General features: G+C 31.8%; 1 protein-coding gene across 1 annotated transcript in view; it reads left to right on the top strand.

The window, feature by feature from the left end:
* Positions 1 to 17,638, top strand: part of LOC110516808 (adhesion G protein-coupled receptor L3-like) — a gene marked incomplete at its 3' end in the record, with an annotated part of 310,025 nt that overhangs the window by 78,072 nt on the left and 214,315 nt on the right. The window contains 1 exon segment of the mRNA XM_036972433.1: positions 14,899 to 15,062. Within this exon segment, the coding sequence (XP_036828328.1) occupies positions 14,899 to 15,062 (164 nt within the window).

The following is a 17,638-nucleotide window of genomic DNA, read 5'->3' as shown; positions in this document are numbered from 1 at the left end:
GCTATAAAATAACGGACCGGTTTGACTTTATTGTAAAGCTCATCCGATGATAATAACAGCTCGTTCATCTCAGTCTCCATAATGACGAGTGACAGCGTCCTGGACAGGGTTTATAAAACCGTCAGACGGAACATATGGAACTGCGGAACCTGTCTTTGGAACCACGGAACAATAGAATCATGGAGTCATAATGGAATGATTTGACTGGTGGGCTTTGGCCATATGTTGCTGAGGGCCGTGTTCCTGTTAGGATCCGTTCCAAATGGTACCCTTTATAGTGCACTACTTTGGACCAGAGCCCATATAGGGAATAGTGGGGGTGCAATTTGGGATGCGGTCTTGGACAGCTGGTCTAAACAGCTCATGTTGCATTGAGTTAAGCAGCAATCGATCAGAACGGGTTGAGGTCATTGAGTGGTTTGACTAAAGTTGATGGGGCGTGAGAGACTGTTGTGTTTTAACTAGTTAAAGTCCATTAGCAGGATGTTGAGAGAGACTGTTGGGTTTTAACTAGTTAAAGTCCATTAGTAGAATGTTGAGAGATACTGTTGTGTTTTAACTAGTTAACTAGTTAAAGTCCATTAGTAGAATGTTGAGAGATACTGTTGTGTTTTAACTAGTTAAAGTCCATTAGCAGGATGTTGAGAGAGACTGTTGGGTTTTAACTAGTTAAAGTCCATTAGTAGAATGTTGAGAGATACTGTTGTGTTTTAACTAGTTAACTAGTTAAAGTCCATTAGTAGAATGTTGAGAGATACTGTTGTGTTTTAACTAGTTAAAGTCCATTAGCAGGATGTTGAGAGAGACTGTTGGGTTTTAACTAGTTAAAGTCCATTAGTAGAATGTTGAGAGATACTGTTGTGTTTTAACTAGTTAACTAGTTAAAGTCCATTAGTAGAATGTTGAGAGATACTGTTGTGTTTTAACTAGTTAACTAGTTAAAGTCCATTAGTAGGATGTTGAGAGATACTGTTGTGTTTTAACTAGTTAACTAGTTAAAGTCCATTAGTAGGATGTTGAGAGAGACTGTTGTGTTTTAACTAGTTAAAGTCCATTAGCAGGATGTTGAGAGATACTGTTGTGTTTTCACTAGTTAACTAGTTAAAGTCCATTAGCAGGATGTTGAGAGAGAAATCAGGGGGCATGTTAGGACAAATCTGACCACTTACAGTAAGTAGCATGTTAGATGTCCTATAGTTGGGCTATAGTGATGTAGTGATATGATTAGACTGGACTGTAGTAGTGATGTAGTGATATGATTAGACTGGACTGTAGTAGTGATGATTAGACTGGACTGTAGTAGTGATGATTAGACTGGACTGTAGTAGTGGTGATTAGACTGGACTGTAGTAGTGATGATTAGACTGGACTGTAGTAGTGATGTAGTGATATGATTAGACTGGACTGTAGTAGTGATGATTAGACTGGACTGTAGTAGTGATGATTAGACTGGACTGTAGTAGTGGTGATTAGACTGGACTGTAGTAGTGATGATTAGACTGGACTGTAGTAGTGATGATTAGACTGGACTGTAGTAGTGATGATTAGACTGGACTGTAGTAGTGATGTAGTGATATGATTAGACTGGACTGTAGTAGTGATGTAGTGATGATTAGACTGGACTGTAGTAGTGATGTAGTAATGATTAGACTGGACTGTAGTAGTGATGATTAGACCGGACTGTAGTAGTGATGTAGTGATAATTAGACTGGACTGTAGTAGTGATGATTAGACCGGACTGTAGTAGTGGTGATTAGACTGGACTGTAGTAGTGGTGATTAGACTGGACTGTAGTAGTGATGATTAGACTGGACTGTAGTAGTGATGTAGTGATGTGATTAGACTGGACTGTAGTAGTGATGATTAGACTGGACTGTAGTAGTGATGATTAGACTGGACTGTAGTAGTGATGTAGTGATGTGATTAGACTGGACTGTAGTAGTGATGATTAGACTGGACTGTAGTAGTGATGATTAGACTGGACTGTAGTAGTGGTGATTAGACTGGACTGTAGTAGTGATGATTAGACTGGACTGTAGTAGTGATGATTAGACTGGACTGTAGTAGTGATGATTAGACTGGACTGTAGTAGTGATGTAGTGATATGATTAGACTGGACTGTAGTAGTGATGTAGTGATGATTAGACTGGACTGTAGTAGTGATGTAGTAATGATTAGACTGGACTGTAGTAGTGATGATTAGACCGGACTGTAGTAGTGATGTAGTGATGATTAGACTGGACTGTAGTAGTGATGATTAGACCGGACTGTAGTAGTGGTGATTAGACTGGACTGTAGTAGTGGTGATTAGACTGGACTGTAGTAGTGATGATTAGACTGGACTGTAGTAGTGATGTAGTGATGTGATTAGACTGGACTGTAGTAGTGATGATTAGACTGGACTGTAGTAGTGATGTAGTGATGTGATTAGACTGGACTGTAGTAGTGCTGTAGTGATGTGATTAGACTGGACTGTAGTAGTGATGTAGTGATATGATTAGACTGGACTGTAGTAGTGATGTAGTGATGATTAGACTGGACTGTAGTAGTGATATAGTGATGATTAGACTGGACTGTAGTAGTGATGATTAGACTGGACTGTAGTAGTGATGTAGTGATGTGATTAGACTGGACTGTAGTAGTGATGATTAGACTGGACTGTAGTAGTGGTGATTAGACTGGACTGTAGTAGTGGTGATTAGACTGGACTGTAGTAGTGATGTAGTGATGTGATTAGACTGGACTGTAGTAGTGATGTAGTGATATTATTAGACTGGACTGTATTAGTGATGATTAGACTGGACTGAAGTAGTGATGTAGTGATATGATTAGACTGGACTGTAGTAGTGATGATTAGACTGGACTGTAGTAGTGATGATTAGACTGGACTGTAGTAGTGATGTAGTGATGTAGTGATGTGATTAGACTGGACTGTAGTAGTGATGTAGTGATATGATTAGACTGGACTGTAGTAGTGATGATTAGACTGGACTGTAGTAGTGATGTAGTGATGATTAGACTGGACTGTAGTAGTGATGATTAGACTGGACTGTAGTAGTGATGATTAGACTGGACTGTAGTAGTGATGATTAGACTGGACTGTAGTAGTGATGTAGTGATGTGATTAGACTGGACTGTAGTAGTGATGTAGTGATATGATTAGACTGGACTGTAGTAGTGATGATTAGACTGGACTGTAGTAGTGATGTAGTGATATGATTAGACTGGACTGTAGTAGTGATGATTAGACTGGACTGTAGTAGTGATGATTAGACTGGACTGTAGTAGTGGTGATTAGACTGGACTGTAGTAGTGATGATTAGACTGGACTGTAGTAGTGATGATTAGACTGGACTGTAGTAGTGATGATTAGACTGGACTGTAGTAGTGATGTAGTGATATGATTAGACTGGACTGTAGTAGTGATGATTAGACTGGACTGTAGTAGTGATGTAGTGATGATTAGACTGGACTGTAGTAGTGATGTAGTGATATGAATAGACTGGACTGTAGTAGTGATGATTAGACTGGACTGTAATAGTGATGTAGTGATGATTAGACTGGACTGTAGTAGTGATGTAGTGATGATTAGACTGGACTGTAGTAGTGATGTAGTGATATGATTAGACTGGACTGTAGTAGTGATGATTAGACTGGACTGTAGTAGTGATGTAGTGATGATTAGACTGGACTGTAGTAGTGATGATTAGACTGGACTGTAGTAGTGATGATTAGACTGGACTGTAGTAGTGATGATTAGACTGGACTGTAGTAGTGATGATTAGACTGGACTGTAGTAGTGATGATTAGACTGGACTGTAGTAGTGATGTAGTTATGTGATTAGACTGGACTGTAGTAGTGATGTAGTGATATGATTAGACTGGACTGTAGTAGTGATAATTTGACTGGACTGTAGTAGTGATGATTAGACTGGACTGTAGTAGTGATGATTAGACTGGACTGTAGTAGTGATGTAGTGATATGATTAGACTGGACTGAAGTAGTGATGTAGTGATATGATTAGACTGGACTGTAGTAGTGATGATTAGACTGGACTGTAGTAGTGATGTAGTGATATGATTAGACTGCACTGTAGTAGTGATGATTAGACTGGACTGTAGTAGTGATGATTAGACTGGACTGTAGTAGTGATGTAGTGATGTAGTGATGTGATTAGACTGGACTGTAGTTGGGCTCTAGTGATATGATATATATATATATGACCGTATACAGTTATATATATTACAGTTATATAAAGTTATGTATATTACAGTTATATAAAGTTATATATATTACAGTTATATAAAGTTATATATATTACAGTTATATATATTACAGTTATATAAAGTTATATATATTACAGTTATATCAAGTTATATATATTACAGTTATATCAAGTTATATATATATATTACAGTTATATAAAGTTATATATATTACAGTTATATAAAGTTATGTATATTACAGTTATATAAAGTTATATATATTACAGTTATATAAAGTTATATATATTACAGTTATATAAAGTTATATATATATATATATTACAGTTATATAAAGTTATATATATTACAGTTATATAAAGTTATATATATTACAGTTATATAAAGTTATATATATTACAGTTATATAAAGTTATATATATTACAGTTATATAAAGTTATATATATATATTACAGTTATATAAAGTTATATATATTACAGTTATATAAAGTTATATATATTACAGTCATATAAAGTTATATATATATTACAGTTATATAAAGTTATATATATTACAGTTATATACAATTGTATATATATTACAGTTATATAAAGTTATATATATTACAGTCATATAAAGTTATATATATTACAGTTATATAAAGTTATATTTATTACAGGTATATAAAGTTATATATATTACAGTTATATAAAGTTATATATATTACAGTTATATAAAGTTATATATATTACAGTTATATAAAGTTATATATATATATTACAGTTATATAAAGTTATATATATTACAGTTATATAAAGTTATATATATTACAGTTATATAAAGTTATATATATTACAGTCATATAAAGTTATATATATTACAGTTATATACAATTGTATATATATTACAGTTATATAAAGTTATATATATATTACAGTCATATAAAGTTATATATATTACAGTTATATAAAGTTATATTTATTACAGGTATATAAAGTTATATATATTACAGTTATATAAAGTTATATATATTACAGTTATATAAAGTTATATATATATTACAGTTCTATAAAGTTATATATATTACAGTTATATATATTACAGTTATATAAAGTTATATATATTACAGTTATATATTACAGTTATATAAAGTTATATATATTACAGTTATATAAAGTTATATATATTACAGTTATATATATATTACAGTTATATAAAGTTATATATATTACAGTTATATATATTACAGGCATATAAAGTTATATATATTACAGTTATATAAAGTTATATATATTACAGTTATATATATTACAGGTATATAAAGTTATATATATTACAGGTATATAAAGTTATATATATTACAGTTATATAAAGTTATATATATTACAGTTATATAAAGCTATACATATTACAGTTATATATATTAGAGTTATATAAAGTTATGTATTATACAGCTATATAAAGTTATATATATATATTACAGTTATATATATATTACAGTTATATAAAGTTATATATATATTACAGTTATATATATTACAGTTATATAAAGTTATATAAAGTTAGACATATTACAGTTATATAAAGTTATATAAAGTTATATATATTACAGTTATATATATTGCAGTTATATATAATACAGTTATATACAGTTATATATATTACATGTATATAAAGTTATATATATTACAGTTATATAAAGTTATATATATTACAGTCATATAAAGTTATATATATATATATTACAGTTATATACAGTTAAAAATATTACAGTTATATAAATGTATATATATTACAGTTATATAAATTTATATATATTACAGTTATATAAAGTTATATATATTACAGTTATATAAATGTATATATATTACAGTTATATAAATTTATATATATTACAGTTATATAAAGTTATATGAAGTTGGACATATTACAGTTATATAAAGTTATATGAAGTTAGATATATTACAGTTATATAAAGTTATATATATTACAGTTATATAAAGTTATATATATATATATATATATTACAGTTATATAAATTTATATATATTACAGTTATATACAGTTAAAAATATTACAGTTATATAAATGTACATATATTACAGTTATATAAATGTATATATATTACAGTTATATAAAGTTATATATATTACAGTTATATATATTACAGTTATATATATTGCAGTTATATACAGTTATATATATTACAGTTATATAAAGTTATATGAAGTTGGACATATTACAGTTATATGAAGTTAGATATATTACAGTTATATAAAGTTATATGAAGTTAGATATATTACAGTTATATAAAGTTATATATATATTACAGTTATATAAAGTTATATATATATTACAGTTATATAAAGTTATATATATATATTACAGTTATATAAAGTTATATGAAGTTAGACATATTACAGTTAAATGAAGTTATATATATTACAGTTATATAAAGTTATATATGTATATTACATGTATATAAAGTTATATATATTACAGTTATATAAAGTTATGTATATTACAGTTATATAAAGTTATATATATTACAGTTATATAAAGTTATATATATTACAGTTATATAAAGTTATATATATTACAGTTATATAAAGTTATATATATATATATATATATTACAGTTATATAAAGTTATATATATTACAGTTATATAAAGTTATATATATTACAGTTATATAAAGTTATATAAATATATTACAGTTATATAAAGTTATATATATTACAGTTATATAAAGTTATATATATTACAGTTATATACAATTGTATATATATTACAGTTATATAAAGTTATATATATTACAGTCATATAAAGTTATATATATATTACAGTTATATAAAGTTATATATATTACAGTTATATACAATTGTATATATATTACAGTTATATAAAGTTATATATATTACAGTCATATAAAGTTATATATATTACAGTTATATAAAGTTATATTTATTACAGGTATATAAAGTTATATATATTACAGTTATATAAAGTTATATATATTACAGTTATATAAAGTTATATATATTACAGTTATATAAAGTTATATATATATATTACAGTTATATAAAGTTATATATATTACAGTTATATAAAGTTATATATATTACAGTTATATAAAGTTATATATATTACAGTCATATAAAGTTATATATATTACAGTTATATACAATTGTATATATATTACAGTTATATAAAGTTATATATATATTACAGTCATATAAAGTTATATATATTACAGTTATATAAAGTTATATTTATTACAGGTATATAAAGTTATATATATTACAGTTATATAAAGTTATATATATTACAGTTATATAAAGTTATATATATATATTACAGTTCTATAAAGTTATATATATTACAGTTATATATATTACAGTTATATAAAGTTATATATATTACAGTTATATATATTACAGTTATATAAAGTTATATATATTACAGTTATATAAAGTTATATATATTACAGTTATATATATATTACAGTTATATAAAGTTATATATATTACAGTTATATATATTACAGGCATATAAAGTTATATATATTACAGTTATATAAAGTTATATATATTACATTTATATATATTATAGGTATATAAAGTTATATATATTACAGGTATATAAAGTTATATATATATATTATAGTTATATAAAGTTATATATATTACAGTTATATAAAGTTATATATATATATATTACAGTTATATAAAGTTATATATATATATTATAGTTATATAAAGTTATATATATTACAGTTATATAAAGTTATATATATTACAGTTATATAAAGTTATACATATTACAGTTATACATATTAGAGTTATATAAAGTTATGTATTATACTGCTATATAAAGTTATATATATATTACAGTTATATATATATTACAGTTATATAAAGTTATATATATTACAGTTATATATATTACAGTTATATAAAGTTATATAAAGTTAGACATATTACAGTTATATAAAGTTATATAAAGTTATATATATTACAGTTATATATATTGCAGTTATATATAATACAGTTATATACAGTTATATATATTACATGTATATAAAGTTATATATATTACAGTTATATAAAGTTATATATATTACAGTCATATAAAGTTATATATATATATATTACAGTTATATACAGTTAAAAATATTACAGTTATATAAATGTATATATATTACAGTTATATAAATTTATATATATTACAGTTATATAAAGTTATATATATTACAGTTATATAAATGTATATATATTACAGTTATATAAATTTATATATATTACAGTTATATAAAGTTATATGAAGTTGGACATATTACAGTTATATAAAGTTATATGAAGTTAGATATATTACAGTTATATAAAGTTATATATATTACAGTTATATAAAGTTAAAAATATTACAGTTATATAAATGTATATATATTACAGTTATATAAATGTATATATATTACAGTTATATAAAGTTATATATATTACAGTTATATATATTACAGTTATATATATTGCAGTTATATACAGTTATATATATTACAGTTATATAAAGTTATATGAAGTTGGACATATTACAGTTATATGAAGTTAGATATATTACAGTTATATAAAGTTATATGAAGTTAGATATATTACAGTTATATAAAGTTATATATATATATTACAGTTATATAAAGTTATATATATATTACAGTTATATAAAGTTATATATATATATATTACAGTTATATAAAGTTATATGAAGTTAGACATATTACAGTTAAATGAAGTTATATATATTACAGTTATATAAAGTTATATGAAGTTAGATATATTACAGTTATATAAAGTTATATATATATTACAGTTATATAAAGTTATATATATATTACAGTTATATAAAGTTATATATATATTACAGTTATATAAAGTTATATATATATTACAGTTATATAAAGTTATATATATTACAGTTATATAAAGTTATATATATATTACAGTTATATAAAGTTATATATGTATATTACATGTATATAAAGTTATATATATTACAGTTATATAAAGTTATATATATTACAGTCATATAAAGTTATATATATATATTACAGTTATATACAGTTAAAAATATTACAGTTATATAAATGTATATATATATTACAGTTATATAAATTTATATATATTACAGTTATATAAAGTTATATATATTACAGTTATATAAATGTATATATATTACAGTTATATACATTTATATATATTACAGTTATATAAAGTTATATATATTACAGTTATATACAGTTAAAAATATTACAGTTATATAAATGTATATATATTACAGTTATATAAATGTATATATATTACAGTTATATAAAGTTAAAAATATTACAGTTATATAAATGTATATATATTACAGTTATATAAATTTATATATATTACAGTTATATAAATTTATATATATTACAGTTATATAAAGTTATATATATTACAGTTATATAAATGTATATATATTACAGTTATATAAATTTATATATATTACAGTTATATAAAGTTATATATATTACAGTTATATATATTGCAGTTATATACAGTTATATATATTACAGTTATATAAAGTTATATGAAGTTGGACATATTACAGTTATATAAAGTTATATGAAGTTAGATATATTACAGTTATATAAAGTTATATATATTACAGTTATATAAAGTTATATATATATATATATATATTACAGTTATATAAATTTATATATATTACAGTTATATACAGTTAAAAATATTACAGTTATATAAATGTATATATATTACAGTTATATAAATTTATATATATTACAGTTATATAAAGTTATATATATTACAGTTATATATATTACAGTTATATATATAGCAGTTATATACAGTTATATATATTACAGTTATATAAAGTTATATGAAGTTGGACATATTACAGTTATATGAAGTTAGATATATTACAGTTATATAAAGTTATATGAAGTTGGACATATTACAGTTATATAAAGTTATATGAAGTTAGACATATTACAGTTAAATGAAGTTATATATATTACAGTTATATAAAGTTATATGAAGTTAGATATATTACAGTTATATAAAGTTATATATATATTACAGTTATATAAAGTTATATATATATATTACAGGTATATAAAGTTATATATATATATTACAGTTATATAAAGTTATATATATTACAGTTATATAAAGTTATATATATATATTACAGTTATATAAAGTTATATATATTACAGTTATATAAATTTATATATATTACAGTTATATAAAGTTATATATATATATATATATATTACAGTTATATAAAGTTATATATATTACAGTTATATATATATATATATTACAGTTATATAAAGTTATATATATTACAGTTATATAAAGTTATATATATTACAGTTATATAAATTTATATATATTACAGTTATATAAAGTTATATATATATTACAGTTATATATATTACAGTTATATAAAGTTATATATATTACAGTTATATATATTACAGTTATATAAAGTTATATATATATATTACAGTTAAATAAAGTTATATATATATTACAGTTATATAAAGTTATATATATATTACAGTTATATAAACTATAATAACAAGAGAAAAGGTTGAGATGACTGGCTTGATATAAGATAACTGAAATGGTTCCTCCTGTTTCTCTCACAGTGTGATACGACAGAAAAATATATACAGTGCCTTGCGAAAGTATTCGGCCCCCTTGAACTTTGCGACCTTTTGCCACATTTCAGGCTTCAAACATAAAGATATAAAACTGTATTTTTTTGTGAAGAATCAACAACAAGTGGGACACAATCATGAAGTGGAACGACATTTATTGGATATTTCAAACTTTTTTAACAAATCAAAAACGGAAAAATTGGGCGTGCAAAATTATTCAGCCCCCTTAAGTTAATACTTTGTAGCGCCACCTTTTGCTGCGATTACAGCTGTAAGTCGCTTGGGGTATGTCTCTATCAGTTTTGCACATCGAGAGACTGAATTTTTTTCCCATTCCTCCTTGCGAAACAGCTTGAGCTCAGTGAGGTTGGATGGAGAGCATTTGTGAACAGCAGTTTTCAGTTCTTTCCACAGATTCTCGATTGGATTCAGGTCTGGACTTTGACTTGGCCATTCTAACACCTGGATATGTTTATTTTTGAACCATTCCATTGTAGATTTTGCTTTATGTTTTGGAGCAGGCCCAAACCATGATGCTGCCACCACCATGTTTGACAGTGGGGATGGTGTGTTCAGCTGTGTTGCTTTTACGCCAAACATAACGTTTTGCTTTGTTGCCAAAAAGTTCAATTTTGGTTTCATCTGACCAGAGCACCTTCTTCCACATGTTTGGTGTGTCTCCCAGGTGGCTTGTGGCAAACTTTAAACAACACTTTTTATGGATATCTTTAAGAAATGGCTTTCTTCTTGCCACTCTTCCATAAAGGCCAGATTTGTGCAATATACGACTGATTGTTGTCCTATGGACAGAGTCTCCCACCTCAGCTGTAGATCTCTGCAGTTCATCCAGAGTGATCATGGGCCTCTTGGCTGCATCTCTGATCAGTCTTCTCCTTGTATGAGCTGAAAGTTTAGAGGGACGGCCAGGTCTTGGTAGATTTGCAGTGGTCTGATACTCCTTCCATTTCAATATTATCGCTTGCACAGTGCTCCTTGGGATGTTTAAAGCTTGGGAAATCTTGTTGTATCCAAATCCGGCTTTAAACTTCTTCACAACAGTATCTCGGACCTGCCTGGTTTTGTTCCTTGTTCTTCATGATGCTCTCTGCGCTTTTAACGGACCTCTGAGACTATCACAGTGCAGGTGCATTTATACAGAGACTTGATTACACACAGGTGGATTGTATTTATCATCATTAGTCATTTAGGTCAACATTGGATCATTCAGAGATTCTCACTGAACTTCTGGAGAGAGTTTGCTGCACTGAAAGTAAAGGGGCTGAATAATTTTGCACGCCCAATTTTTCAGTTTTTGATTTGTTAAAAAAGTTTGAAATATCCAATAAATGTCGTTCCACTTCATGATTGTGTCCCACTTGTTGTTGATTCTTCACAAAAAAATACAGTTTTATATCTTTATGTTTGAAGCCTGAAATATGGCAAAAGGTTGCAAAGTTCAAGGGGGCCGAATACTTTCGCAAGGCACTGTATTACAGTTATATGAAGTTATATAAACTATAACAACAAGAGAAAAGGTTGAGATGACTGGCTTGATATAAGAGAACTGAAATGGTTCCTCCTGTTTCTCTCACAGTGTGATACGACAGACGTGTGTGTGTGTGTGTGTTTCCACAACGCTGCAATCACTCTGCAGATCAATAGTCTCTATTACAGCTGATGGATTTCCCATGGTCCTCTCTGGTTGTCAAACATACACACTAATATTTGTCTTAGACCAAGGGATGGATGGAGAGATGGAGGGATGGAGGGATGGGTGGATGTAGAGATGGATGGAGGGAGGGAGGGAGGGAGGGAGGGAGGGAGGGAGGGATTGATGTAGAGATGGATGGATTGATGGAGGGAGGGAGGGAGGGAGGGAGGGAGGGAGGGAGGGAGGGAGGGAGGGAGCGAGGGAGGGAGGGAGGGAGGGATTAATGGAACGGTAGATGGAGGGATGGATGCAGGGATGGAGGGAGGGAGGGATTGACAGAGGGATAGATGGATGGATGGATGGATGGAGGGAGGGATTGACAGAGGGATAGATGGATGGATGAATGGATGGATGGATGGAGGGGAAGGATGGATGGATACATAGGAACAAATGAGATAAAATAGTCCTGAGACCTGATTCATCGGCTGCGTCCAAATGACACCATTTTCCAAATATAGTGCACTACTTTAGACCAGAGCCCTAGTCCCTATATAGTGCACTACTTTAGACCAGAGCCCTATTCCCTATATAGTGCACTACTTTAGGCCAGGGCCCTATTCCCTATATAGTGCACTACTTTAGGCCAGGGCCCTATTCCCTATATAGTGTACTACTTTAGACCAGAGCCCTATTCCCTATATAGTGCACTACTTTAAACCAGGGCCCTAGTCCCTATATAGTGCACTACTTTAGGCCCAGAGCCATATTCCCTATATAGTGCACTACTTTAGACCAGAGCCCTATTCCCTATATAGTGCACTACTTTAGGCCAGGGCCCTATTCCCTATATAGTGCACTACTTTAGACCAGAGCCCTATTCCCTATATAGTGCACTACTTTAGGCCAGGGCCCTAGTCCCTATATAGTGCACTACTTTAGACCAGAGCCCTATTCCCTATATAGTGCACTACTTTAGGCCAGGGCCCTATTCCCTATATAGTGCACTACTTTCGACCAGAGCCCTATTCCCGATATAGTGAACTACTAGTGACCAGAGCCCTATTCCCTATATAGTGCAGTACTTTAGACCAGAGCCCTATTCCCTATATAGTACACTACTTTAGACCAGAGCCCTATTCCCTATATAGTGCACTACTTTAGACCAGAGCCCTATTCCCTATATAGTGCACTACTTTAGACCAGAGCCCTATTCCCTATATAGTGCTCTACTTTAGACCAGAGCCCTATTCCCTACATCATGAACTACTTTAGACCAGAGCCCTATGCCCTATATAGTGCACTACTTTAGACCAGAGCCCTATTCCCTATATAGTGCAGTACTTTAGACCAGAGCTTGATGAGCCCGGGTCAGCAGCATAGTGAATATGGTGCTATTTGGGACACATCATCTCAAACATACGTCTTTCGATCAAACAGCATCCAGGTTCTCACAGTGAATTATTTATAACAGATCGAGCATGAAATGAACAATTAGTTTACGAACATCAATACATTTCACACTGTGTTCCAAACGGCACCCTATTCCCTATATATAGTGCACTACTTTAGACCATCTCCCTATGATCCCCATGTCTAAACAAGTGTACTTTACTAGGGAATAGGGGGTGCCGTTTGGGTATATGGGCCCCTACATTTATCACTGCGACAGCAGACGTCAATACGCCTCACACTGTCACACCGCGTAGGAATACCAAGTGAACCACACACAAACGTCTCCGTAGCAACGTGACCGTAGCAACGTGACCATAGCAACGATGGAACCCTGTTCCCTATATAGTGCACTACTCTTTGCACCAGAGCTCTATAAGGTTCTAGTCTAAAGTAGTGCACTACCTACCAACTGTAGTCCAGGAAATCGGTTTCATTTTGGGATGTAGAAGGTCTGTCCTTCTCCGTGGGCCATTGTAGCATTTTGTCTCGTCGTTCTATCAGGCTGGCATTAATGTATTACCTAATGAACCAACGACCATGACCACATAACCATATGACTCTGGTGCTAACGCCAAGCTGTCTGTTCTGTTGTCTCAGCGTGTTATCTGCTCTCTCTCTCTCTCTCTGTCTCTCTCTCTCTCTCTCTCTCTCTCTCTGTCTCTCTGTCTCTCTCTCTCTCTCTCTCCTCTCCCTCTATCTCTCTCTCTCTCTCTCTGTCTCTCTGTCTCTCTGTCTCTGTCTCTCTCTCTGTCTCTCTGTCTCTCTGTCTCTGTCTCTGTCTCTCTCTCTCTCTCTCTCTCTCTCTCTCTCTCTCTCTCCCTCTGTCTCTCTCTGTCTCTTTGTCCTGTATCTTTAAACATTGCCCATCTTCTCTCTCCAGGCGTATGGTTTCATCTCTGAGCCGTGAGAGGAGTAACCCCCTCCGAGGTCGTTGGGGTTCAGCAAGAAGTAACATCATCAATACTTCCGGGTCATCTTCTTCTAAGGTCATGTGGACCTCACGCCTGCTCTTCATCTTCACCTTGTTCGCCCCCCTCACCCTCGGTAAGCACACACACACGCAGGCACACACATACACACACACACACACTCAAATACACACACACACACATACACACACACACACACGCCAAAGTAAACATGGTTTGTGTGGTGTTTGCGAAGGTAGACACAGCGGGTAGTCTGTGTGTGTGTGTGTGTGTGTGTATTTGAGTGTGTGTGTGTGTTCCTGTCCCTTGCCAACAGAAGTCTGTGAAGCCTCCTGCAGGGACCGATGGCCCACTTGGACTTAATCCTATTCATGTCATGGTGTACCACAGAGAGAGAGACACACACACACACACACACACACACACACACACACACACACACACACACACACACACACACACACACACACACACGTTCTCACACACACACACACACACACACACACACACAGCCACACACACATACACACACACACACGTTCTCACACACACACACACACACACACACACACACACGTTCTCACACACACACACACACACACACACACACACACACACACACACACACACACACACACACACACACACACACACACACACACACACACACACACACACACACACACAGAGAGAGAGAATCAGCCAGACACACACACAGCATAGCTAATAATAACTATGAGATGTGTCTCCATCAGACAGTGTGTGTCTGTTTGAATTAAAGCATGTGTATTCCTGTTTAAAGGCATTAGCATCCCCGTCTGTACGATGTGATTCGACATGTAAATCCCACTCCGTCTCAGTGAGATTGGCTGAGGTAAATACCCGGCTGGAGGACAGTCAACAGGAGCTTTACCTTTAAAAGATGTCTTAACTGTCGCTTCAACGTTGTGGTTTACTGACTTTACTCCGGCTGTCATCTGTCTGTGAGAATGTCGGGCCACTAAGACGTCTTTGAAGGTCTACAATTACCTCAGACTTTGATCTTGTGTCTTTGACTGTTAAATCGTTTGGATTCAAATTTTAAATGGAACGCGTGCTGGAGGACAGTCAACGGGGAGCTGCGGTTTTTCAAATGTCTAACTGTCACCTAAAGTCCTTCATCCATGTTTCTACCTTCTTTTTCATCTGTGAAGACGACAGGAAAGAGCATTAACATTATCCTCGTCCGTCTGGTGTCTATGATAATGTTTAGAGAACTTCTTCTCTCTACTCTCTCCCCTCTTCTTCTCTCTACTCTCTCCCTTCTTCTTCTCTCTACTCTCTCCCCTCTTCTTCTCTCCACTCTCTCCCCTCTTCTTCTCTCTAGTCTCTCCCTTCTTCTTCTCTCTACTCTCTCCCTCCCTTCTTCTCTCTGCTCTCTCCCTTCTTCTTCTCTCCACTCTCACCCTTGTTCTTCTCTACTCTCTCCCCTCTTCTTATCTCTGCTCTCTCCCCTCTTCTTCTCTCTGCTCTCTCCCCTCTTCTTCTCTCTGCTCTCTCCCCTCTTCTTCTCTCTAGTTTCTCCCTTCTTCTCTCTGCTCTCTCCCCTCTTCCTCTCTCTAGTCTCTCCCTTCTTCTTCTCTACTCTCTCCCTTCTTCTCTCTACTCTCTCCCCTCTTCTTCTCTCTACTCTCTCCCTTCTTCTTCTCTCTACTCTCTCCCTTCTTCTTCTCTCTACTCTCTCCCCTCTTCTTCTCTCTGCTCTCTCCCCTCTTCTTCTCTCTACTCTCTCCCTTCTTCTTCTCTCTGCTCTCTACTCTCTCCCTTCTTCTCTCTACTCTCTCCCTTCTTCTCTCCACTCTCTCCCTTCTTCTTCTCTCTACTCTCTCCCTTCTTCTTCTCTCTGCTTTCTCCCTTCTTCTTCTCTCTACTCTCTCCCTTCTTCTTCTCTCTACTCTCTCCCTTCTTCTTCTCTAGTCTCTCCCTTCTTCTTCTCTCTGCTCTCTCCCCTCTTCCTCTCTCTGCTCTCTCCCCTCTTCTTCTCTCCACTCTCTCCCCTCTTCTTCTCTCTACTCTCTCCCTTCTTCTTCTCTCTACTCTCTCCCTTCTTCTTCTCTCTACTCTCTCCCTTCTTCTTCTCTCTGCTCTCTCTCTTCTTCTCTCTACTCTCTACTCTCTCCCCTCTTCTTCTCTCCACTCTCTCTCTTCTTCACAATGAATTTTTCAAACAGTTGTTTACAGACAGGTTATTTAACTTATAATTCCCAGTATCACAATTCCAGTGGGTCAGAAGTTTACATACACTAAGTTGACTTGGAAAATTCCTGAAAATTATGTCATGGCTTTAGAAGCTTCTGATAGGCTAATTGACATCATTTGAGTCAATTGGAGGTATACCTGTGGATGTATTTCAAGGCCTACCATCAAACTTGAGATCATGGGAAAAAATAAATAAAATCAGCTAAGATCTCAGAAAGAAAATTGTAGACCTCCACAAGTTTGGTTCATCCTTGGGAGCAATTTCCAAATGCCTGAAGGTACCATGTTAATCTGTACAAACAATAGTACGCAAGTATAAACACCATGGGACCATGCAGTCGCCATACCGCTCAGGAAGGAGACGCGGTCTGTCTAATAGAGATGAACGTACATTGGTGCGAAAAGTGCAAATCAATCCCAAAACAACAGCAAAGGACCTTGTGAAGATGCTGG

This window comes from Oncorhynchus mykiss, unplaced genomic scaffold, assembly GCF_013265735.2.
Source record: "Oncorhynchus mykiss isolate Arlee unplaced genomic scaffold, USDA_OmykA_1.1 un_scaffold_161, whole genome shotgun sequence".
Taxonomy (NCBI): domain Eukaryota; kingdom Metazoa; phylum Chordata; class Actinopteri; order Salmoniformes; family Salmonidae; genus Oncorhynchus; species Oncorhynchus mykiss.
The sequence above is the reverse complement of the archived record's forward strand: the minus strand, read 5'-3'. Positions and strand labels throughout refer to the sequence as shown.